A 24,668-nucleotide genomic window follows, 5' to 3' on the forward strand; every position below is an offset into this window, starting at 1 on the left:
TCAATTTCGAAGCTCCTTGGATGCTACCTGAACTGCTGTGCTCTTCCAGCACCACAAATCCAGAATTTGATTTCGGACCTCCCTACTCTCAAACCTTTTCTATACTTGAACTACAATTTTGGTTCCCACCCCCCCTGCTGGATTAGTTTAAACCCACCTCAATAGCCTTAGCGAATTCCCCCCCCAGGATATTGGTACCCCTCTGGTTCAGATGAAGACCATCCTGCTTGTAGAGGTCAGACCATCACAGAAAAAGTCCTAATTATCCAAGAATCCAAAACCCACCCTCCTGCACCATCCTGTAGCCACGTGTTCAACTCCTCTCTCTCCCTATTCCTTGCCTCACTAGCACGTGGCACGGGCAACAAACCAGAGACAACAACTCTGTTCGTCTTAGCTCTAAGCTTCTATCTGAGCTCCCTGAATTTCTGCCTTAAATCCCCATCTCTCTTCCTAACCTATGTGGACCACGACTTGGGGCTGTTCCCCTTCCCCCTTAAGGATCCCAAAAATACAATCAGAGACATCACGAACCCTGGCACCTGGGAGGCAACACACCAACCATGATTCTCTCTTGTCCCCATAGAACCTCCTATCTGTCCACCTAACTATGGAGGCCCCAGTGACTACTGCTCTGCTCCTCTTCCCCTTCCCTTCTGAGCAGCAAGGACAGACTCTCTGCCAGAGCCCTGTGCCCCACTGCTTTCCCCTGGTAAGTTGCTCCCCCCAACAGTATCCAAAATGGTATCCTTATTGTTGAGGGCAATGGCCACACGGGATCCCTGCACTGCCTGCCAGTTCCCTTTCCATCCCCTGACTGTAACCCATCTACCTTTTTCTTGTACCTTAGGAGCGACTGCCTCCCTGTAACTCCTCTCAATAACTCCCTCTGCCTCCCGAATGATCCAAAGTTCATCCAGCTCCAGCTCCAGTTCCCTAACGCAGTTTTCGAGGAGCTGGAGTTGGGTGCACTTCCTGCAGATGTAGTCAGCAGGGACACTAGTGGTGACCCTTACCTCCCACATTCTGCAGGAGAAACATTCAACAATCTTAGACCATGGCTCCTAGCGTCAAAGCATTTAAACACTGACTTTTAAATAGTTCATCAAAATTGCTATCTCAGGATTTAAGACTTAGTGCAGCCTTGCGATGATAATTACAAAGTTGCTTTTCATTGGACAGAAAGGACATAGTGTGGGCTGAGTTAGAAGCGAGAGAAAAGGTAGAATTTATGAAATCGTCATTCCATGATGTAATCGTAAGACTAGAGTCTGGTATAAATCTGATCATGTATTTGTTGTATTTAGTCATAATTTGTTAAAAAAAATGCTATTCTAAGGAAGCTTAAACCTAAAGACAGTTCTTGACCTTGCCTTCTCCTCAACTAGTCTGTCCCAAACTCAAACACTTAGACATGGGCATAAACCCACATTACAAAGGAGAAGTATATTTACCTTTTGAAGTTAATAGGTCTTCTGGAGAAAATTTGTCCATCTGGGCCCCATGTTTTCTACGTTTTAATCTCAGTTTCTTACATAATCTAGATAGACTGTTCTAGTTTGAGATCTTCCTTTGATTATAAAAGATCCGAAAGAGATAAATCGAAAATTCTGACAATTCTATCCCAGTTACCTGTTGTTATGATTCTTGACATTCAAATCATTAATATGAAGATAAACTTCATTGTTAAATTTGTCAGCATGTTCTTCTGCAATTATTCTTTTAATGGATGCAATTTCTCTAATAGGATTAGCTATTAATGTAAAATGTGTCAACTGCTTTGAAGACATCAACAAAAATATAAGCATGCTTTTTAAATTTTTTTCTCAGTTAATAGCATGGTCTGCAAATGGTCATACAGAATAAAGTAGTGTGTAAAAGCAAAATACTGTATTGGCTGGAAATCTGAGATAAAGATAGACAATGCTGGATGCTCAAGTTAACCAATTGTTTCTGTGGCCTGCCCCACATCCAATTCTAACTCCATCTTATTCCATCCTTTTTCTGGAACAATTCACCACCTCCAGGATATTCCAGAATTAACCAGCATCCTTTGCGCACACACCATCTTTAAAATCTCATTGAGTACCCAGATAAACAATGCTAGTTTGGAGCTCCCTACATGATTTCTGCCATTTACCCCAGTCTTTAGATTAGATTAGATTAGATTAGATTACTTACAGTGTGGAAACAGGCCCTTCGGCCCAACAAGTCCACACCGACCCGCCGAAGCGTAACCCACCCATACCGCTACATTTACCCCTTTACCTAACACTACGGGCAATTTAGCATGGCCAATTCACCTGACTTGCACATCTTTGGACTGTGGGAGGAAACCGGAGCCCCCGGAGGAAACCCACGCAGACACGGGGAGAACGTGCGAACTCCACACAGTCAGTCGCCTGAGTCGGGAATTGAACCCGGGTCTCTGGCGCTGCGAGGCAGCAGTGCTAACCACTGTGCCACCGTGCCGCCCACAGTCTTAGAGTCACAGAATCAGAGAAGCCCTTCAGTGTGGGAGCAGACCATTCAGCCCATCAGGTCTACACCGACCTTCCGAAGATCATCCCATCCTACCCCTGTAACCCTGCAATTTCCATGGCTAATCCACCTATCCAGCACATCCCTGAACCCAATGGGCAACTTAGCAGGACCAGTCCACCTAACCAGCACATCTTTGGGCTGCAGGAGGAAACTGGAGCACCCAGAGGAAACTCACAGACACAGGGAGAATATGCAAACACCACACAAGACAGTGGCCCAAAGGTGGAATTGTACCCGAATCTTGGTGTTGTGAGAAGACAAGAGAGAATTGGCACCCTACTTTGCGGGGCAGGGACACGGAGATCCTGCTAAAATGTCTGTTGCTGATGCAGGACTACGTCTTACCCCAGGATCAGCAAGAAAGGCCACATCACCAGACCATGCCAGCCAGGTTAGAGCAGTCTCAGCTGTTTAAAACTGTTTTCAGGAGATGAGCAGTCCACTATAGAGTGGAAAGAGTCAAGTCAGATGGTGGGCTGTCTGACATCTCACCCCGATACAGACAGCCTTCTGACTTTGACTGCCCAAGGGAGCTGATTGATCATGTCCAAACTCCTGGACTGGTATTGGAGGCCACCCTTGACTTACTGTGCCAGGACATCCTGAGCAAAAGCTATTCACCTTGACGAGACCAAGGCCTATTCGCAGCCATGACAAGCTTCCTGGTTTTATGTCTGTGTTAAATGAAATGGGCAAGACAGAACTAATCTGAAACTGGTACTCTGGCTGAGGAGGAGAAGTGCACAAAGACAAGCTGTTAGCATTGCAGTAAGCTCAGAGTCAGTCAGCACAATGACAGCAAGCGAAGAGCACAGAGATGCAGCATGGTCGAGTGCATGAGCTGGGGGTCCATTCCCCTGAGCGCACAATGTTCTTGCAGCAGCATTACAACGATAATTGCTGATGCAGTATTGAAGTGCAGAAGCATCCTGTAAGTGGATCGGAAATGTGCCTCGAGGTCCTTAGAGGCTGTCAAATGTCGGATGGCAATGTCCTTGGATGTGGGGTGTGTGTAGCTGGTGTTCATAGAGATTGCTCTGATAAAGTTGGTGCCCAGTGTCCATCATGGAAATTCTTCAAAGAAAATAGCAAGCTGAAATTGCCAGGTACCTGCCCTGATTTCTTGTCAAGATTTCCCCTCATCCAACCTGTTTGATATGTTTACTAAGATGAGAAGCTGAATATTAATGAGGTTAGTTGGGCCATTTAAAGGATATTTAACATGTTACAATCCCCTTTCATTTGTAATTCATTACTGTCCAGTCATAAACTTGCTACTCGGCAACCCCATAAAGGTAACACGATATGCTCTCAACGTCAAGCGAAGCCTTGCTGGACTTTTCACAGTTCAGCCACAAATTTCACTATAGTCCACATCATCCAGGCTACTGTAAGATTCCGCCATAAAAATCTATCAGTCTTCAGCTTGAACTTACACAATGACTGAACTCCTATAGTCTGAAGTCGATGATTCTGAAGATTTACTGCCTTCTGTGTGAAAATGGTCCTTCTCATTTCAGTACTAGGTTGCTTGGTTTTTATTCTTTTTTTAAAATACTTTTATTTTCTCCAAAAATCTGACAGCAGAACAAGGTGCAATCACAAATAACAAACAACTGTAAACAAAACCCCTACCACCCTCCCCACATACCTCCCACAAAATACAAAAAGCAAAAATGACAAATTTCAGCATTAACAGAACCATAATAAAATAGACCAGCAGGAAGATAACTGCATTAGCAAAACAAAAAGAAATATATCGCCATAACAGAAGATACCTCAGTCTAGAACAGTTAAAAAGACAACACCCTTAACGTATGAAAGAAAAGGGTTCCACATTATTGGAAATTTGTCAGAGGTGCCAGATAAGGATAATTTAATCCTTTCTAATTTAAGAAAGGATAGCACATTTCTAACCCAGTATGTATGAGTAGGCGGATTTAGGGATTTCCATTTGAACAATATCAATCTTCTGACCAATAGGCTAGTGAATGCTATCATTTCATTTTTTAGAGAAAAAAAGATTAGGTTAAGAGGGTGACACCCCAAACGAATCAGCAATAGTATTAGAAGTAAGATATTCACCAGATATCTTCGTTAAGGTGTAAAAGATATCAGTCCAATATCTACTTAAAGAAGGGCCAAGCTAGAATATGTGCATATAATTTGCTGGGGTTTGTTGGCACCGATCATAGGATGGATATACCTCCTCAAATATTTCTGCAAGTCGAGCTTTGGTGTCGTGAGCGTGATGTAGAATTGTGCGCTAAATACAACAATGTTTTGCACAAATAGAAGATCTGTGCATCCTTTGCAAAATCTCATCCCACACAATACCCAGAACTACCTCTTCCAGATCTGCCTCCCAGATAGCTTTAATAGAACCAAGAGAATCTGAGCGTATTTTATGAATGTTTGAATAAATAGCTGAAATAGCCCTCTTTAATGAAGAAAGAGGTTCTAGAAAGATGTCAAAATCAGAATCATTTGGAAGGGTGGAGACAACCTAAATGAACTACAGACAATACTGCGAACTTGGAGGTATCTAAAGAAGTGGGTTTTAGGAAGTGAAAACTTATCACCTAATTGTTGAAAAGATGTGAAAACACCATCAACATATAAATCTTTCACAGTTTTTATTCCTAACTTAGCCCAACCAGAAAAGGCACTGTCCTCTAAAGATGGGGGAGAAATAAGATTTGCCGCCAACGGTGCCTTAGTAGAAAATGACTGAAAGCCAAATTGAAACCAAATTTTAAGACAAGATAAAACAATTACATTTTTTGTATAAATAGAGGTTGAAGAAATGAGAGGTGAATGCAAAAAAGTCTTAAATATTACCAGATGGGTGAAATTTGCTTCAATAGTCAATCAAATTAGGAGAGCACCAAGGCTCTCATACTGGAGCCAATAGTTCAAATGTCTAATGTTTGCTGCCCATTAATAAAACAAAATATTCGGCAGTGCCATTCCACCCAGTACCTTTAGCCTCTGTAACAATTGTTTTCGTAACCCAGGAATTTTCTTAGTCTCATTCTTGAATTTATTTGGAATATCTACTTTATGGAAAAAGGAAAGAGGGAGAAAAATTGGTATGCATTGAAATATGTAAGAAAATCATGGAAAAATATACATTTTAATTGAATTCTTGCAGCAACAGACAAATTAAGGAGAGACCATCCTGCAAAGTCTCATTTAATTTGTACCAGTAATGGTTCAAAATTTTTACTGTACAACTTGCCAAGTATATTTGCCACATGTACATAAAGATAAACAAAAGCAGAGATGGCAAGTTTAAATGGTAAATTATCTAGTGGGCATTCCCTGGCAGGCGTACTGATAATAAATATGTCAGTTTTGCTAAAATTCAATTTAAACCCAGAAATCTTACTGAAAGATTCTAAAATTAAAAGTACAATGGGAATGGAGAGAGACAAGTTCAAGACAAATAGCAAAAGGTCATCTGCATAGAGGGTAACCTTCAATTCCATACAATTTCTAGTAAATCCAGAGAAATCAGGATGAGTCTGTGGAGCAATAGACAGAGGTTCAATACAATGGCAAACAGCAATGGACCCAAAGAACAACCTTGTCAAGTGGAACAATAAAGGTGGAAATAATCAGAATTCATGTTATGGGTCTTAACAGAAGCCTGTATGATGCATAGAGTAGTTTGATCCAAGAAATAAACTTTTCCCCAAAGCCAAATTTCTCCAACATAAAAAAAGATAATTCCATTCCACTCTATCAAAGGCTTTTTCAGCATCGAAAGATATCAAAGCCTCAGGGAGAGTGGATGGGGAGAATTGTAAACAATGTTAAATACCCACCTAAGATTAAAACGGAGTGCCTATTGCGAATAAATCCAGTTTGATCCAAGGATATGATAGATGGAAGGATGGTTTCCAAACGTCGGACCAATAGCTTTGACAATAATTTAAAGTCAACATTTAGCAGACTTATAGAATGGTATGAACCACACAGTAAGGCATCTTTGCCTTTCTTTAAAAGCAAAGAAATTGATGCCTGAGTTAAAGATTGAGGAACAGAGCCAGAATTAAACGCTTCAACAAATGCATTTACCAAAAGCGGAGCCAGCTTTTTCCAAAATGTTTTGTAAAACTCGGCTAGAAAACCATCAGCTCCAGGACTTTTACCACTTTGTAGTGGTCTAGCTGCAGCCTCAAGTTCTATTGCTGTGATTGGTTGTTCAAATTCCTTTGCCAAATCTTGATCAATAGAGGAACACTAATCTTATCAAAAACCGTATCAAAATCTGCTGTAGCGGAAGAACATTCGGATGAATAAAGTGAAATGTAAAATTCCTTAAAAGTCTTGTTGATTTCTAATGGGTCTGATATGACTCCGGAACTAGCCTTAATTTGTGGGATTAATTGAGATGAGGACATTTGGCGCAACTGATGTGCCAACAATTCAATAGTCCCATCTCCTTGTTCATAAAATTTAGACCGAGAGTGAAGTAAGAGCTCGGTGGTGTATTGTGACATTACAACATCATACTTGGCCTGAAGGGATATGCATTCTTTATTTACTTCTGAAGACTTAGAGATTGCATAAAGAGAGTCTAACTGAGACAGACATCATGCTTACCAGGCCAGTTTCTCTCTCCTGAGTCTATTCTTATGTGCTGCGTAAGAAATTATTTCACTCCTGATGAACGCCTTCAGGGCTTCCCACAGCAAGGAAGCTGCACTGTTATTTTTTTTAAATCTACCTGCTGAGAGACAAAATTAATAAAATCTTCCTTTCAGAGTAAGCATGTACTGAGACTACAAGGTGGGCATGTATTTAGAAACTTCTGAAAGCGAACATTCATAGTAACAGATGCATGGTCTGATAAAACAATTGCATCATATTTGCAACCAGAAATGGATGTGAGCAGTCTGTCATCCACCAAAACGAAATCAATACATGTAAAAGTGTGGTGGACATGTGAAAAAAAACTTCTTTTTTAGAGGGCTTGAAGGACCGCCAGGGATAAACAATGTTAAACTCCTCCATAAAAGTTGTAATTATTTTAGCACATTTGGTCTGGGCACTTGGAACAGAGGAAGAACGGTCTAAGTTAGAATCAACAGTTAAAATCTCCTCCCAAGATTAACTGGTATGAAGATAAATCCGGTAACATTGAAAGGAACCGTCTGAGAAAAGCCTCAACGTCCCAATTGGGAGCATCAACATTAGCCAAGAATGTCAAAAGTCTGCCCAGTAATAATAATAAATCTGCCAGTAGAGTCAGGGATAGTTTTAGCCTGGGTGAAAGGAATAGATTTATATAAAAGAATAGCAACTCCTTTAGGTCTGCTAGAAAAGGAGGAAAAATACACTTGACCAATCCAACCTTGTTTCAACTTAGGACTGTCTATATTTTTCAAGTGGGTTTATGTAAATAAACTTTATGGGCATTAAGATGGCATAAATAATGTAAAACCTTACTACGTTTAATTGAGTTGTTCAGGCCTTTGCAATTCAGACTGGCAAATTTAATGTCCCACCAACCAAAGATGGTGAAGCATTAACTTGTGTCATGTGTAATAATCACACGTAAAATCCCAAGTGTGCAATAATAGATAAACAAATGTAAACCTTGTAAAAGTGAGGTATGTGCCACCCCCCCACCCCTATGCCCATCAGAAGAAAACAAACTCCACCACCCCCCATAGCAGTATCCTCCCAAATGGAATACCTGCCCACAAACTCCTCCCCCTCCCAGCAGAAGCAGCTTTTAGATGCACTTTTTCCATCCAATAAAAAAAAACTTGTCTTTTGTAGCTCAAGCAAACTACACGGTGACCTCGGGGAATGTAAAAGTTAACTGTACAAAAACTATCAACCAAAAATTAGTAAAAATGTAAATGTTATAAAAACATATACTATATATAGTTAAACAATTAAATTCTAAATTCTTTGGTATGAATAGAGCAACCTTTTCACAAAATAAAGTCTTGAGTAAGAAAATATGTACTTCTTGGTGAATGAAGTCAAATATAAGAAGAATATCAAATCCAAGTCTGTAATACAGCATACCGTCCATCTTCATTTCCACAGTGGGAAATGTGGTCCGTGGTAGCATAAAGCTAATATCTAATCAACTGAGTTAGGCCCAACCATCAACCCAGCTCTGGAACCATGATCTTTCTAAGGTTTTTATTCACAAAGTCCATAGCCCGACACACGTCACCAAGCCTATAAGTTAAACTGCTCGATAAGATGATATGTAATATTGCTGGATAACAAATGCCACATTAGGACATGAGTGTAGCTCCTTCTTTACCTTGGCAAAAGCTGTACACTTCTTAGCCACAGTCAGGGTGAAATCCAGAAGAATGTGTACACTCTTTCCATTATATACAATGGGAGAAGCATCTCCAACACAGCATAGAATGTGATTTGTCATTTGAAACTGGTTCACCCTGATGACCATCAGGTGAGATAACTCGCCCTCATTCAGTTTAGCATGCAGCATGTGACAACCCCTGTCCAACACGGATTTAGCCTCAAGTCTGAGCAAGTCCTGTAAAAGTTGGGCCATAAATTCTGTGGGGCAAGGACCCTCCAAACCCTCGGTTAAACCCAAAAGTCAAATATTATTTGACCTGGAGCGGGCCTCCAAATCTTCACATTTCTTGGTCAAAGACTCAACCGTAGCAGATAACACACTAACATTTGCTTGGAGGCTTGCTATCTGGTTATCATATTCATTAGCCAAATGTTCCAGGTCCAAAATAGTTCCACATTGTGAAGAAACGTTTTCCTCCGACAGCTTCAGAGCAGTTGTTACCTCCTTTTTAACCATCTCTGAAATTATACATTCAAACTCAGTAATGAGTTCAACCCTCATATTGTCCATCATGTTCTTAATGCTACATAGCATGGCTTCATTAGTATGTGGCTTCTCCAGAGACTTAGACTCAGGCGAATGGCACAACCTAGCATGACTGGACTTAACGAACTCAGTTTTTGTTCAAGAAGGATTAAAGACAGGTTTCTTGGCAGTGTGTAGGAACAGAGGGATCTGAGTGTGCAAGTACATAGGTCCCTGAAAGTTACCACCCAAGTAAATAGGGTTGTTCAGAAAACATATGGTGTTTTGGCTTTCATTAACAGGGGGATCGAGTTTAAGAGCGGTTTTGCTGCAGCTCTACAAGTCCCTGGTGAGACCACACTTGTAATATTGTGTACAGTTCTGGTAGCCCGACTATAGGAAAGATACAGAGGCTTTGGAGAGGGTGCAAAGAAGGTTTACCAGGATGCTGCCTGGTCTGGAGGGCTTGCCTTATGAAGAAAGGTTGAATAAACTCAGACTTTTCTCTCTGGAGAGAAGGAGGAAGAGAGGAGACCTAATCGATGTGTACAAAATAATGAGAGGAATAGATAGAGTCAATAGCCAGAGACTTTTCCCCAGGGCAGGCTTAACTAGTACAAGAAGTCATAGTTTGAAGATATTAGGAGGAAGGTATAAAGGAGACGTCAGAGGTAGGTTATTTACGCAGAGAGTTGTGAACGCAGGGAATGCGTTGTCAGTTGTGGTAGTGGGAGCAGAGTCATTGGGGACATTTAAGCGACTGCTGGACATGCACATGATAGCAGTGAGTTGAGGGGTGCATAGGTTAAGTTACTATATTTTACATTAGGATTAAATCTCGGCACAACATCGTGGGCCAAAGGGCCTGTTCTGCGCTGTACTTTTCTATGTCAGTCTACTTTTTGTCATTTATATAAATGATTTGGATGTGATCCCTATGACTCTGTAAGTCGCCATTTGAAAGGATGCAGGTAAAAATGGGTCATGTTTAGAAAAAATAGCCAAACGGAGTGTAGAGGGCATGTAACGGCCAAATTTAAGAAACCAAAATATATAAATTTACCACATTCCTGAGGAGCAATCCCAAACTACATCCTACATTGTCAGTGCTGACCTGCATTTGCCCAACATTTTGCTCCTCAGTTCCTCCGTCTGTTTTTATTCTGATATTAGATCACACAGCAGGGGAAACATCCTTTCTACATTACCTCTGGCATTAAATCTGATGAACCTCTACTGCATTCCTTTAATGACAAGGATATCCTTCCTTTGGCAAGAGGGCCAGAATTGCATACAGTGCATTCTGACCTGCATTCTAGACCGAGAATTCTTTATTACTGTACTCAATTCCAAGGTCCCTTTGGACATCAATACCTCCTACCAATGTTTGCTGATACTCGCTATTTCTTAGCTCCACCTAAAATGATCCTGAATCCTGTTATTTCATCAGAGATCTGCTCTCAGCAATACACTGATTCTGGCCCTTATTGTCAGCACAGTACCACCTCATTTTCCTTATTGCTAATCCTTCCTAAATGATGAATAACTTTTAATATTCAGTTTCCAGTTTTGATTATCCTGAAGTGATGATTCTGATATGGCGATTAAATCGTCCCTTTTACTTTTACTGTGCCGTCAATTCAGCTACTTTATTGTACGTTTGGATCAAGTGCTTTTAATTCTGTCTTTTTAATGGTATTCAATAAATTGACTCTAGTTGATTCTAGGATTTGTTTCTGCTGCTCTCGAGTTTTATTGTCTTTCCACTTTCCAGAACCAACTAGAAAGTGGTTTGTTTTGATTCTATCTGAATTTCCTCTTAAGTCACCCCAATCCCCCTGATAACATACATCAAACCTTCCCCAACAGTTTGAAGAAACTTGCTCCAGTCCTGCTAAGATGTAACCTTTCCCCTTTGTACACCAGCACCTCTTCCCCGCCTCCCAACCAATTCCCCATCTCAGAATCCCAGAATTGCTTATTGGTCATTTACTCTCGTTCTGCCAGCCAGTAGTATAACCGTTTTGCTAAGCATGCCATGGACATAGCTCTCAGCTTCTTTGATTCACCACAGTAATACCAACTGCCACTCAAGCACCAAAATCCAGAGCTGACTGTTTCCTAGGGAGGCATTTAACTTTCATGTGATTGCCTAGGCCATACAAGTTTCCATGACTCCCAAAATAATGCGCATTGAGCTGTCAAAGCAGCTGAGCTATTCTGCCATGTGTTAAGCCTACTTGCATACTATTTACTTTAAACTGGAGATGAGAAAGCAGAAAGTAAAATGACTCACCAAGCAGTTCTAAATCTAGCTTAGCCTCTCACTGACTGTCAGGATCCAGCCCTCGTCTGCTCTTGTAAGTGATAATGACTGCTTGTCTCAGGGTCCATGTCTTGATTACTCCTCCAGGTCAATGGTTCCCAGCCTTTTCAGTAATGCAGCACATTTCAATGAGATAAATAATTCCATGGCACATACTCTTTTTTTCAGCTGGATTGATTGTTCAGAAGCATTACCATTCCTTGTATTTACTACGGTTACAATCTTACTAGAGTATTTGCAACAGTGTGGACTACAAGCTAAAGAAGGATCAAATGCATTATTGTTTCAAATTTGTTTCACATTGATTTTCATTGCCTTCAGTACAAATTGTTGGGGCACATTTGGACAGTTTTCATGCACACCAGACCACAGCACATTGTTTCTGTTTATATAGCTTTTCTAGTTCTAAGCTGCTGTCTACTTAATTCAGTGCCACTGTCGCAGCTGTCCTTTGGATCTGTACTCTGCATCAAAAGCAGTTCTTAAAGGTGCAGTCATTTTTTAGTAGCTTTTTTTTTATTTTCTCTTCCTTTCACACAACTGTGGAGCTGGTGTACGGGATAAGGATTCGCATTTTTGGATCATTGGAAGCTATTTTGGGATAGAAGAGGCCTGTACAAGAAGGATGGATTGCACCTGAATTGGAAGGAGACTAATATACTGGCAAGGAGGTTTGCTAGAGCTGATCAGGAGGACTTAAGCTAATAAGGTGGGGGGTGTTGGGGGGTGGGGGGTTGTAAGTGATAATGACTGCTTGTCTCAGGGTCCATGTCTTGATTACTCCTCCAGGTCAATGGTTCCCAGCCTTTTCAGTAATGCAGCACATTTCAATGAGATAAATAATTCCATGGCACATACTCTTTTTTTCAGCTGGATTGATTGTTCAGAAGCATTACCATTCCTTGTATTTACTACGGTTACAATCTTACTAGAGTATTTGCAACAGTGTGCACTACAAGCTAAAGAAGGATCAAATGCATTATTGTTTCAAATTTGTTTCACATTGATTTTCATTGCCTTCAGTACAAATTGTTGGGGCACATTTGGACAGTTTTCATGCACACCAGACCACAGCACATTGTTTCTGTTTATATAGCTTTTCTAGTTCTAAGCTGCTGTCTACTTAATTCAGTGCCACTGTCGCAGCTGTCCTTTGGATCTGTACTCTGCATCAAAAGCAGTTCTTAAAGGTGCAGTCATTTTTTAGTAGCTTTTTTTTTATTTTCTCTTCCTTTCACACAACTGTGGAGCTGGTGTACGGGATAAGGATTCGCATTTTTGGATCATTGGAAGCTATTTTGGGATAGAAGAGGCCTGTACAAGAAGGATGGATTGCACCTGAATTGGAAGGAGACTAATATACTGGCAAGGAGGTTTGCTAGAGCTGATCAGGAGGACTTAAGCTAATAAGGTGGGGGGTGTTGGGGGGGTGGGGGGGATCCCAGGGAGAGAGTGAGAAAAGATTTCAATCTGAGACTGGAACAGTTGAGAATAAAGGCAAGTCAAACTGTCAGGGCAGGCAGGGACAAAGCAGAGAACAAGGTAGGACTGATAAATTAAACTACATTTATTTCAATGCAAGAGGTCTAACAGATGAACTCAGGGCACAGTTAGGAACATGGGACTGGGATATCATAGCGACTACAGAAACCTAACTCAGGGAATGGACAGAACTGACAACGTAATGTGCCAGGATACAACTGCCACAGTAAGGAGAGAAAGGGAGGCAAGAGAGGAGGTGGAGTGGCGTTTTTGATAAGGAATAGCATTACAGCTGTGCTGAGGGAGGATATTCCTGGGAATACATCCAGGGAAGTTATTTGGATGGAACTGAGAAATAAGAAAGGGATGATCACCTTATTGGGATTGTATTATAGACCCCCTAATAGTCAGAGGAAAATTGAGAAACCGATTTGTAAGGAGATCTCGGTTATCTGTAAGAATAATAGGGTGGTTATGGGAGGGGATTTTAACTTTCCAAACATAGTCTGGAAAATTTTCTGATTCAGTATGTGGATGTCCCAAAGAGAGTGCAAAACTTAACCTACTCTTGGGAAATAAGGCAAGGCAAGTGACTGAGGTGTCAGTGAGAGAGCATTTTGGGGCCAATGACCATAATTCTATTAGTTCTAAAATAGTGATGGAAAAGGATAGAGCAGATCTAAAATTTGAAATTCTAAATTGGAGAAAGGCCAATTTTGATGGTATTAGGCAAGAACTTTCGAAAGCTGATTGAGCACAGATGTTCACAGGTAAAGGGACGGCCAGAAAGTGGGAAGTCTTCAGAAATGAGATAATGAGAATCCAGAGAAAGTGTATTCCTGTTAGGGTGAAAGGAAAGCCTGGCAGGTATAGGGAATGCTCGATGACTAAAGAAACTGAGGGTTTAGTTAAGAAAAAGAAGGAAGTATATGTCAGGTATAGACAGGATAGATCAAGTTAATCCTTAGAAGAGTATAAAGGTAGTAGGAGTACACTTAAGAGACAAATCAGGAGGGCAAAAAGAGGATATGAGATAGCTTCGGCAAATGGAGTTAAGGAGAATCCAAAGAGTTTTTACAAATACATTAAGGACAAAAGGGTAACGAGGGAGAGAATTGGGCCCTTCAAAGATCAGCCAGGCAGCCTTTGTGTGGAGTCACAGAAAATGGGGGAGATAATAAATGAGTATTTTGCATCAGTATTTACTGTGGAAAAGGAGATGTAAGATATAGAATGTAGGGAAATAGATGGTGACATCTTGCAAAATGTCCAGATTACAGAGGAGAACATGCTGAATGTCTTGAAATGCATAAAAGTGGATAAATCCCCAGGACCTGATCAAGTGTACCCTAGAACTCTGTGGGAAGCTAGAGAAGGGATTGTGGGGCCTCTTACTGAGATATTTGTCAATAGTCACAGGTGAGGTGCTGGAAGACTGGAGGTTGGCTAACATGGTGCCGCTGTTTAAGAAAGGAGGTAAGGACAAGCCAGGGAACTATAGACCAGTGAGCTTGATGTCGGTGGTGGGCAAGTTGTTGGAAGGAATCCTGATGGACAGGATGTACATGTATGTGGAAAAGCAAGGACTGATTAGGAATAGTCAGCATGACTTTGTGCATGGGAAATCATGTCTCATAAACTTGATTGAGAGTTTTGAAGATGTAACAAAGAGGATTGATGAGGGCAGAGCTGTCAGTGTGATCTATATGGACTTCAGTAAGGCATTTGACAAGGTTTCCCATGGGAGACTGGTGAGCAAGGTTAGACCTTGAGCAAGGTGAACACGGTGGCACAGTGGTTAGCACTGCTGCCTCACAGCGCCAGAGACCCGGGTTCAATTCGTGCCTCAGGCAACTCTCTGTGTGGAGTTTGCACATTCTCCCTGTGTCTGCGTGGGTTTCCTCCAGGTGCTCCGGTTTCCTCCCACAGTCCAAAAATGTGCAGGTTAGGTGAATTGGCCATGTTAAATTGCCCGTAGTGTTAGGTGAACGGGTAAATGTAGGGGAATGGGTCTGGGTGGGTTGCTCTTCGGAGGGTCGGTGTGGACTTGTTGGGCCGAAGGGCCTGTTTCCACACTGTAAGTAATCTAATATAATCTCATGGAATACAGGGAGAACTCGCCGTTTAGATACAGAACTGGCTCAAAGGTAGATCATAGAGGGTGGTGGTGGAGGGTTGTTTTTCAGACTGGAGGCCTGTGACCAGTGGAGTGCCATAAATAAATATGAGATGCTGCATTTTGGGAAAGCAAATCATAGCAGGACTTATACACTTCATGTTAAGGTCCTAGGGAGTGTTGCTGAACAAAGAGGCCTTGAAGTGCAGGTTCATAGCTCCTTGAAAATGGAGTCGCAGGTAGATAGAATAGTGAAGAAGGCGTTTGGTATGCTTTCATTTATTGGTCAGAGTATTGAGTACAGGAGTTGGGAGGTCATGTTGCAGTTGTACAGGACATTGGTTAGGCCGCTGTTGGAATATTGCGTGCAATTCTGGTCTCCTTCCTATCGGAAAGATGTTGTGAAACTTGAAATGGTTCAGAAAAGATCTACAAGGATGTTGCCAGTGTTGGAGGATTTGAGATATAGGGAGAGGTTGAATAGGTTAGGACTTTTTTTCCCTGGAGCATTGAAGGCTGTGGGGTGACCTTATAGAGGTTTATAAAATCATGAGGGGCATGGATAGGATAAATAAACAAAGTCTTTTCCATGGGGTGGGGGAGTCCAGAACTAGAGGGCATAGGTTTAGGGTGAGAGGGGAAAGATATAAAAGAAACCTAAGGGGCAACTTTTTCACACAGAGGGTGGCACGTGAATGGTATGAGCTGCCAGAGGAAGTGGTGGAGGCTAGTACAATTGCAACATTTAAAAGGCATCTGGATGGGTATATGAATAGGAAGGGTATGGAGAGATATGGGCTGGGTGCTGGCAGGTGGGACTAGATTGGGTTGAGATATCTGGTCGGCATGGACGGGTTGGACTAAAGGTGCTGTACATCTCTATGACTCTATGAACTGTGAATTCTTGCACTGCTGATGATTTCATCAGTCTAAAAGCAACTTACACCATAATGCTGCCCAGCCATGTGGTAAGGTGGTGAGCTAAAATCTGTGCCGCTGTCAGCATGTCGGAAGGGATACCCACAATAGTAACCTGATTCTGAGAGGCTTTTCTTCACAACCATTTGTTGCCACCATTTTCCTCATGTTAGTACAAGTCTAAGGTGGTGAAGGACAATCTTGCAAAATCTTGAGAAAAGGGATTCATTCTTGAGGAACAAGAAAGCTGCATTGTGTAGTGATAAGATAGCAAGTTATAGCATAATAAGTCCAAATGACTAAATTACACAGATAGAAAATATAAGTCAAATAAGTTATATGATTGTTAACGGTACAGTTAATATAACAGAATAAAACTACTATCGACAACTAGACCTGACAAGCTCCTCACAGAGACACTTACTTATACCTCAGTTGGCAGAGTTACAAAAAGACTCCTTACGTTTCTGGCCAACTGCCTTTTGCAACAAGATATACGTCTAGAATCATTTATGGTAGACCTTGAGCATGTTTTTCACATTTGCTATTCAAATTTCACTGTTTCAAACTCACTACAAGTTCCACAACAAGTGCAGTAAGCGATAATATTTCTTCCCATGGCACCAAACATGAGATAACAGTGAAGAGATGGGATATGAACACACGCATGAATAAAAACACTCTGTAAAATGAGATTTAAGTAACCTTTAGCTGAAGGTTGACAATTTCATCAATTGCCATTTTCTACAGAAAGCCAGTGATATTGTTCTTCTTAAAAAAAGGAATATTCGTATCACAATATCAGAGTTGTAGACTGTCCCAAAAATGTAAATTAAAGCTTTGTGACATCAAATCAAATTCAGTGACTTGTCACAATGATATAAAAAATGGGTTAGTAATTTTTGAATTCCATTGTTAATGCAGAGAGCTCTATTGACAAACTGTTTTTAAAAAAAGGCATCAATACCAGTGATTTAAAATGACCACAGGCATCATTTGAGAAAGGTTAATCAGTTGTTATGAAACAAACATAGAATTAGGCAAGACACAGCCTAGCTGAAATTAGTTTGCATCCAAAGTCAGCCACTCCTGTCTCACTTGGACTCCATCCCCCATCAATTCCTCGCACTTCTCAGATCCAAAACTCCTTCACCTTGCTTTGACCTTGGTCCTGACCACCAGCAGCCTTCCTATCACCATCTCCACATCAGCACCCTTTCCCCACTAGATGCCTCAACCCCAGACCCAAACCAACACTCCCCCCTCAACATCCTGACATCTCCCACCCCTTTCACAGACTCAATAGCCCTTTCCAACTATCCGACTCAACAGATCAGCACCTCAAAGTTGGACCCAACACATTCCTGACCTACCCACAGTACTATTCAATTACTTGCCATGCAAGCATCCTATCCTAACCATCTCACCCACCTTCCACCCTCGCTCAATTCTTAATACTATGCCCCTTAAACAACTGCTCGCCTTACCCCACAACTACTGTAATACTTACCATTTCACAGGAGCTGTCACAAAACTGAATGTGCCGTTGGACATTTGAATCACTAAACAAGACACACTGCTGCAAAAGGAGTAGTGGTTTCTCCTAAGATGTCTTGCTAGTTTCACGGATTCCTGGACAGGGTTGAAAAGAAATGGCCCCTATTCAAGACTCTCCAGCACAGAAGATATCTAAAGCTGAGAGGGTAAATCTTTAGTCCATTCAGGGTCAGAAATAAGCTTTCCAACCCTGACCAGACTATCAAGGGCAACATGTTTAATGAGAGTCAGAGCAGGTTATGAAAAAAATCATATTTCACAAATCTGATGGAGCTTTTTGACAATGTAACTTTTATTTAATGGTGTAAAGTTTATAAGGGTTAATACTGAGAGGTGCCTTAACCACTACGCACTATGGTTACATCATAGGGACTTGGTGAGGGAAAATAACTCAAGACCTGGTAGGAGTAAAGACCTACCATCCAATAGGTCTTTCTCACAGCCTCTGTAACATTGCCTATTATATTAATGCAATTCGTACAAAGTTGCAACCATGTAATAAACTACTGGTTATATTAGCACAAGGTTATGCTCAATGATATCAGAAAAATTGGGTCCTATCAAACCCCTACCTTAATAGAGAATGATAGTAGCAAATCTGCCCAAAGTGAATAACAGATCGTTTCAGACAACAAACTCGTCTGTAATGAGGATCGTATAACAATAAACAATAAGGGAAACCATACTCTATTTGGATATTAAAAAGCATTTGATAAGGTGTACACAAGAGACTATTAATCAAAATAGAATTAATGGGACTGGGGTAATGTATCAGCCTAGATAGAGGCATGGAAACACCAAAAATACTTCTGCCACACACCACCCAAATTTTGAACCAAAACACAGTTACTTCACGGCGGCTGGGTCAAACACATGGAACTCCCTCCCTAATAGCACTGTGCATGCATCACATAGACTGCAGCAATTCAATAAGACAATGCCCCATCACTTTCTCAACAGCAAGGCCTTTCCAGCGATGCTGAACTTCCTCAAGTGGATAGAATAATGTAGTGCTTCACTGAATGTCTTTTTAATATTAATCTGCTCTCCTTACTTGGTCTCACCTATGTATGGCTGCAGATTCACAGTAATGTGGTTTACTCTTAAATGCTGTCAAAAATGGCCTATCCAAACCATTGAGTTGAATCAAGCCAATATATAGACTCAAATAAGAACACAATATGATGGACCACCCAGCATTAACCTCGACACGAGGAATAATGAAAGCATACCCTGCCCTGTCAACCTATAAATCCTCCTCACTTAACATGGGTATTTGTGCCAATATTTAGAGATCTATGCACACACTGTTCAAACAAAAACCACATACAGCTATATTCATCTTACAGCCAATGCTCTCGACTCCGCCATCAGCATATGAACAAATAAACAACATGTATGTAGTATCTTTCATGTTTGCAAAAATGGTACGGATTAATTCTGGAATGCAGTATTTATGGAAAACAGAATCTCATGATCATTTTGAGCAAGTGTAATGGTCTTGCATCTGAAATGCTGGAAAAATTCATCGCTCCTCCAGAAATTAAATTGCATAACTTCAACAATTGTAACTTTCTCAACTTCCTGGTTTTGAGGTTTAAATTGTTGTCTTTGAGTTTAGGCTGTTGTAATTATAGCTGAGGACCTATTTCCATCCATTCTGATGATTTAGATTGAACCTTCTCCAACCCAGTGTAGTAAAATTGTTTACCTCTAATTTTGCTCAAATACATATATTTAGAGCTTTTAATTTCTCTTTGTATTTCAGTGGGATTTGGTGTGTAACGATGCCTGGAAAATGCCGTTTTCTATGTCAGTATACTTTCTGGGAGTGCTGACTGGTTCATTTGTTTCTGGTGTCTTGTCGGATAGGTGAGTTATTTCATTTAATTAACCCTGACTATTGTTGTGTTATTGCCTCACAATTAGTATATCAATATAACGTGAAGAAACAAACTATATCTGTAGAAGAGACACACTCATTATATCATCACTGTGTCAAACAATGTCTCCTGAGACTATAAATGTTTAAGATTTATCTTAATTGATGTCACTTCAAGAATAACATGCTGATGACAGCATGTTACTCTTTAAAATCACAAAACTTAATGTTCATCCAGACACTGAAGTGCCTATGTAGATATTAGTGAGCCATAATATCTTCATAGTGGGCAGCATGGTGGCACAGTGGTTAGCACTGCCTCCTCACAGCGCCAGAGACCCGGGTTCAATTCCCGCCTCAGGCGACTGACTGTGTGGAGTTTGCACATTCTCCCCGTCTTAGCGTGGGTTTCCTCCGGGTGCTCCGGCTTCCTCCCACAGTCCAAAGATGTGCAGGTCAGCTGAATTGGCCATGCTAAATTGCCCATAGTGTTAGGTAAGGGGTAAATGTAGGGGTATGGTTGGGTTGCGCTTCGGCGGGGCGGTGTGGACTTGTTGGGCCGAAGGGCCTGTTTCCACACTGTAAGTAATCTAATCTAATCTAATCTAATAATAAACATTTGCTGAATCTGTAAATACCACATAATCCATGTCTACTTTCCATGTTGCAATGGATAACAATAACAATGCCACATTAACTAAAATACACAGCAAGAGGCAAAAGGCACATCAAGGTCCACTGGCACATGTGTCAATAAAGGAACCACTCCAAGATATTTGGAAATTGGATTAAAGATCAACTTGGCAATAGCCCTGGGCATCAAAGAATTCAAGCAATCAGCAGCATTAGTTACTGTGAATACTATCATCACAAAACCAGAAGATTTATTAACTTCTTTCTGATTAAAATCAAAACTCTATCAAATGGTAAGAAATTTCTAACATTTCTAACTTTATTGCAAATACAAGCAAAATTAAGATAGTGAATATTATGTTTCTCTGACACTTCAAAAAAATTGAATTTACTGCCTATTGTTCTGATCTTTTACAAAACGAACAATTCGGTTGTCCTCACAGGTACAAACATATCTGAAACAAAATCAGCTAAAAAGAAACTTAAAACAGTTCCCTACATTAAAAAGGTTTACCTGGATCTAAAAATGAGTTGAATTGGCCATTTTATCTTCAAATCAGTGCCGAAATGAAGGGAAGCCATCGAGTTGCCAACTTTCCTTAATTAATGTGAACACCTAGAGGCTGAAATCTCAAATTGCAAGCTCCCATTTTTTGAACACAAAGGTATAATCCGACATTAATCCAACATTAAAGGGATTAAGGCCAAAAAAATTGAGAAAAGGTGATAAAAGGAGAAAGGAGCAAAACTAGTGAAAAAAAATAAACAAACATCACTTGAAACTATAAAGGTCTCAAATTCCTTCTTAACTTGGGCCACTTGAAGCATGACACACTGATGAAAGCACGCTACTGTTTGTAAGTGAATAACTAAATGCTAGCCCAGACACTGAACTGCCTGTGAATGTAATTGCTGTACATTTGAGTGAGCTATAATAAACATCTGTTGGATCTTTCAATACCAGTTCTTGTGTTACAATGGATAACATTTCTGTACCAGGTTAAAATTCCAATGTGAGAATAAAAGTGTAGAGTATCATATTTATTATGCAGGCTGAATTTTACTGGTCCCCTCTCGCAGATTAGCCTGCTCTATCATTCAACAATACATGACTGATCCTCTATCTCATTGTCATTTTCATGTGCTTATCACCCTTGATATCATTAATATCTGGAAATACATTGATCATAAACATATTCAATGATAGAATTTCTGCAGTCCTCAGAAGTTCAAGATTCCTAAGATTTACCACACTTGATTGAAGATGTTTCTCCTCATCTCAATCAGATATGTAATGCTATTTCTTCTGAGACCATGTTCCCTGCTCTAGACCCCCTTCCTATGTCTACCCTATTGAGGCAGATGAGAATTTTGCATATTTCAATGACAGTTCTTCTCAGTGTTTAGACCTTGAGAGCACGTGGGGCTAGTTTCTTCAATCTCTTCATGGAATAAACTCACCGTCCTGGGGATTAATCTTGTAAGCTTTTGTTGCAATCTTGCTATACCAAGGATATCTTTCCTTTGGTATGGAGAACAGAACGTTATGCAATACTCTAAATGAGATCTCATTGAACAATTGCAGAAGGACGTTTTCGCTCATATACTCAATTCCTTTTGCAACAAAGGCCAATGGCTTCTGCACCTGCATATAATCTCTCAGTGGCTTATGAACTAGGACTTGTCAGTTCGTAAACATGTGATTTACAGGTGGTGGCGAATAGGTGAAGAAAAGTACCATAGTTGCTTTGGTAATGGGAAAAGCATTATTCAGTTGTGTGCAACAGCACTCCTGGATATAATAGAAGAAAATCAAATGAGCAAGGGTGGTGGTGCTAATTTGGAACACCAGAGCAACATTTTGCGGACAAGAATTCCAATTGCATCATTACACTTGTTGAAATTTGAATTCAGTAAAATTCTGAACAAGGACATGTAAGTCCAAGTTGCAAAACATAAGAAAAACTTTGCACTTTTGATTTTCCTACCAAAGTAGATAACTTTGCAATTTCCTATGCTATGTTTTTTGTACCAATTTCTTGCCCACTAGCTCAGATTGTTTAAACCCCGTTTGAAGCCTCTTTGCATCCTGATCACACCTCCTACATACTCCTAGACACACACACACACACACACACTTCTACAGACCCATATGCTCATGCAGTCCCTGTCTTATACGCTCACGCATACCCTCCCACACTCACACATGCACCCTGTCACAGACCTATATCCCTTTACAGTTACACTCACACTCACATACATACACACTGTCTCACAGTTACAGTTGTGGGCGGCACGGTGGCAAAGCAGTTAGCACTGCTGCATCACAGTGCCAGAGATCTGGGTTCAAATCCCACCTCAGGCAACTGTCTGTGTGGAGTTTGCACATCCTCCCCGTGTCTGCGTGGGTTTCCTCCGGATGCTCCGGTTTCCTCCCACAGTCCAAAAAAACAATGTGCAGGTTAGGTGAATTGGCCATGCTAAGTTGCCCGTAGTGTTAGGTGAGGGGGCAAATGTAGGGGAATGGGTCCGGGTGGGTTGCTCTTCAGAGGGTCGGTGTGGACTTGTTGGGCCGAAGGGCCTGTTTCCACACTGTAAGTAATCTAATCTATCTACTCATAAGTTTGTGGGGTGAATTTGTACTTGCAGAAATATATTTTACTTTGCTCAAAAACTGCATGAATCCATTTAAGATTCTGTAAATCCATTTACAGTCAGTCTGACCATTGTGGCACATTGTAACAGTCTCACACAGGGCAATTCCCACCTTCAATGCATTATCTGGGCCAACTTGACACCAATTGTTAAAGTTCACTTGAGAATGTAACTTTTTAAAAAGGTTTTGCGATTTACATATGAAACCAATGTGGTCATTCTAAAAAATGAGAGACTTAACAAACAATCCAGGTCTTTTTCAATATATAATTTCAGTTACAGCACTCTGTAGACTTTTGCTATAAATTCTGTGTTTTACGATATTTTACTCTACAACCACGCGATGGAGCAGTGCTCCGAAAGCTAGTGCTTCCAAATAAACCTGTTGGACTATAACCTGGTGTTGTGTGATTTTTAACTTTGATCAAAACTCAGATTCTCACCTGGTTTTGTGTCAGCAGCAATCTTGTAAATATTGAATTTGACCACCACTTCAAAATCAATGACATAAAATGCGAATTGCTGGGTCACTAGCACTGCTATTGTAATACAATACCAGTAAAGTCTGGCTACCTGAAAATGACCCAGTTCTTCCGTTCCGTTCCCACACATTTTCTGCATGTTAACTGATTCTCGATTCATGCCAAAATATAACCTGCAAACCCATGTGCTCTTATTTGGTTTCCTAACTGCCTGTATGGAACTATATTGAAAGGATTCTGAAAGTTCAAATGCACCTCACCTATTGGCTTCTGTTTTCTATTTTGTTAGTTACATCCTCAAATAACTCTGATTAGGTTTGTTAAACAGGATTTCCCTCTCATAAGTCCAAGTTGACTCTGCTATTCCAATCCTTGTTTTCTAACTTTCTAGTTATCAAATCCTTTTGTAATACATTCTAGCAATTTCCTGCAACCTGACTCTTGTCACCTCCTCAAAAAACTCAACCAAGTTGGTGAGACCTGACCTTCCCTGCACAAACCCATGTTGCCTACCACTTACAAGTCCATTCATTTGCAAATCTGAATAAATCCTGTCTCTCAGTATCTTCTCCAACAGCTTCCCCAACACTGACACCAGTCTCACTGGCCCATATTTACCTGGATTTTCTCTGGGTCCTTCTTAATCCAAAGAACAACATTGGCCATTCTCCAGTCCTGTGCAACCTTGCTTGAGGCCAACGAGGATGCAAAGAAATCTGTTAAGGCTCCAGCTCCTTCCTTCTTTGCCTCCCACACTATCCTGGGATAGATTCCATTTGGCCCTGTGAACTTTTCTACCTTAATATATTTCAAGGTGGCAAGAATTCCCGTTCATTATGTTGACCTGCCCAAGAATATACGCATAACCTTTCCTAATCTCAACATCCCCCTCTTTGAAGGAAACCGATGTAAAGGACTCATTAAGGCCATTCCCCCTTTTTCCTTGAGTGTGCCCACTCTTTCCCCAGCTGCCCTCTTGCACCTAATATATGTATAAAATGCCTTGGGATTCTCTTTAACCCTGCTGGTCAAGGATATTTCCTAGCCCTCCAACTCTGCACTTGAGCTCCTTCCTACTTTCTCTATATTCTTCAAACACTCTGTCTGTTTATAATTGCTTAGACCTTAGGTATGCTTCCTTTTATTCATGACTCAGCTGATAATTTCATCTGTCATTCAATCTAGAAACTTACCAGTCCTGTCCTTCATTTTCACAGGAACTTGCCTGTCCTGCACTCTAATTAACT

The 24,668-nt window shown here is 40.8% G+C and overlaps 1 protein-coding gene across 8 annotated transcripts in view; it reads left to right on the top strand.

Annotated features, from left to right (window-relative positions):
* Nucleotides 1-24,668, top strand: part of LOC122556571 (solute carrier family 22 member 5-like) — a 121,655-nt gene that overhangs the window by 11,407 nt on the left and 85,580 nt on the right. For all 8 annotated transcript variants that reach the window (XR_006313571.1, XM_043703385.1, XM_043703386.1 and 5 more), the window contains one exon: nucleotides 19,538-19,641. Coding sequence is in view for 7 of the 8 variants with exons in the window: in XM_043703385.1 (XP_043559320.1) it covers nucleotides 19,538-19,641 (104 nt within the window). In the remaining variant the exon portion in view is untranslated. The remainder of the gene's footprint in view (nucleotides 1-19,537; nucleotides 19,642-24,668) is intronic.

Source organism: Chiloscyllium plagiosum, chromosome 14 (assembly GCF_004010195.1).
Source record: "Chiloscyllium plagiosum isolate BGI_BamShark_2017 chromosome 14, ASM401019v2, whole genome shotgun sequence".
Classification (NCBI taxonomy): domain Eukaryota; kingdom Metazoa; phylum Chordata; class Chondrichthyes; order Orectolobiformes; family Hemiscylliidae; genus Chiloscyllium; species Chiloscyllium plagiosum.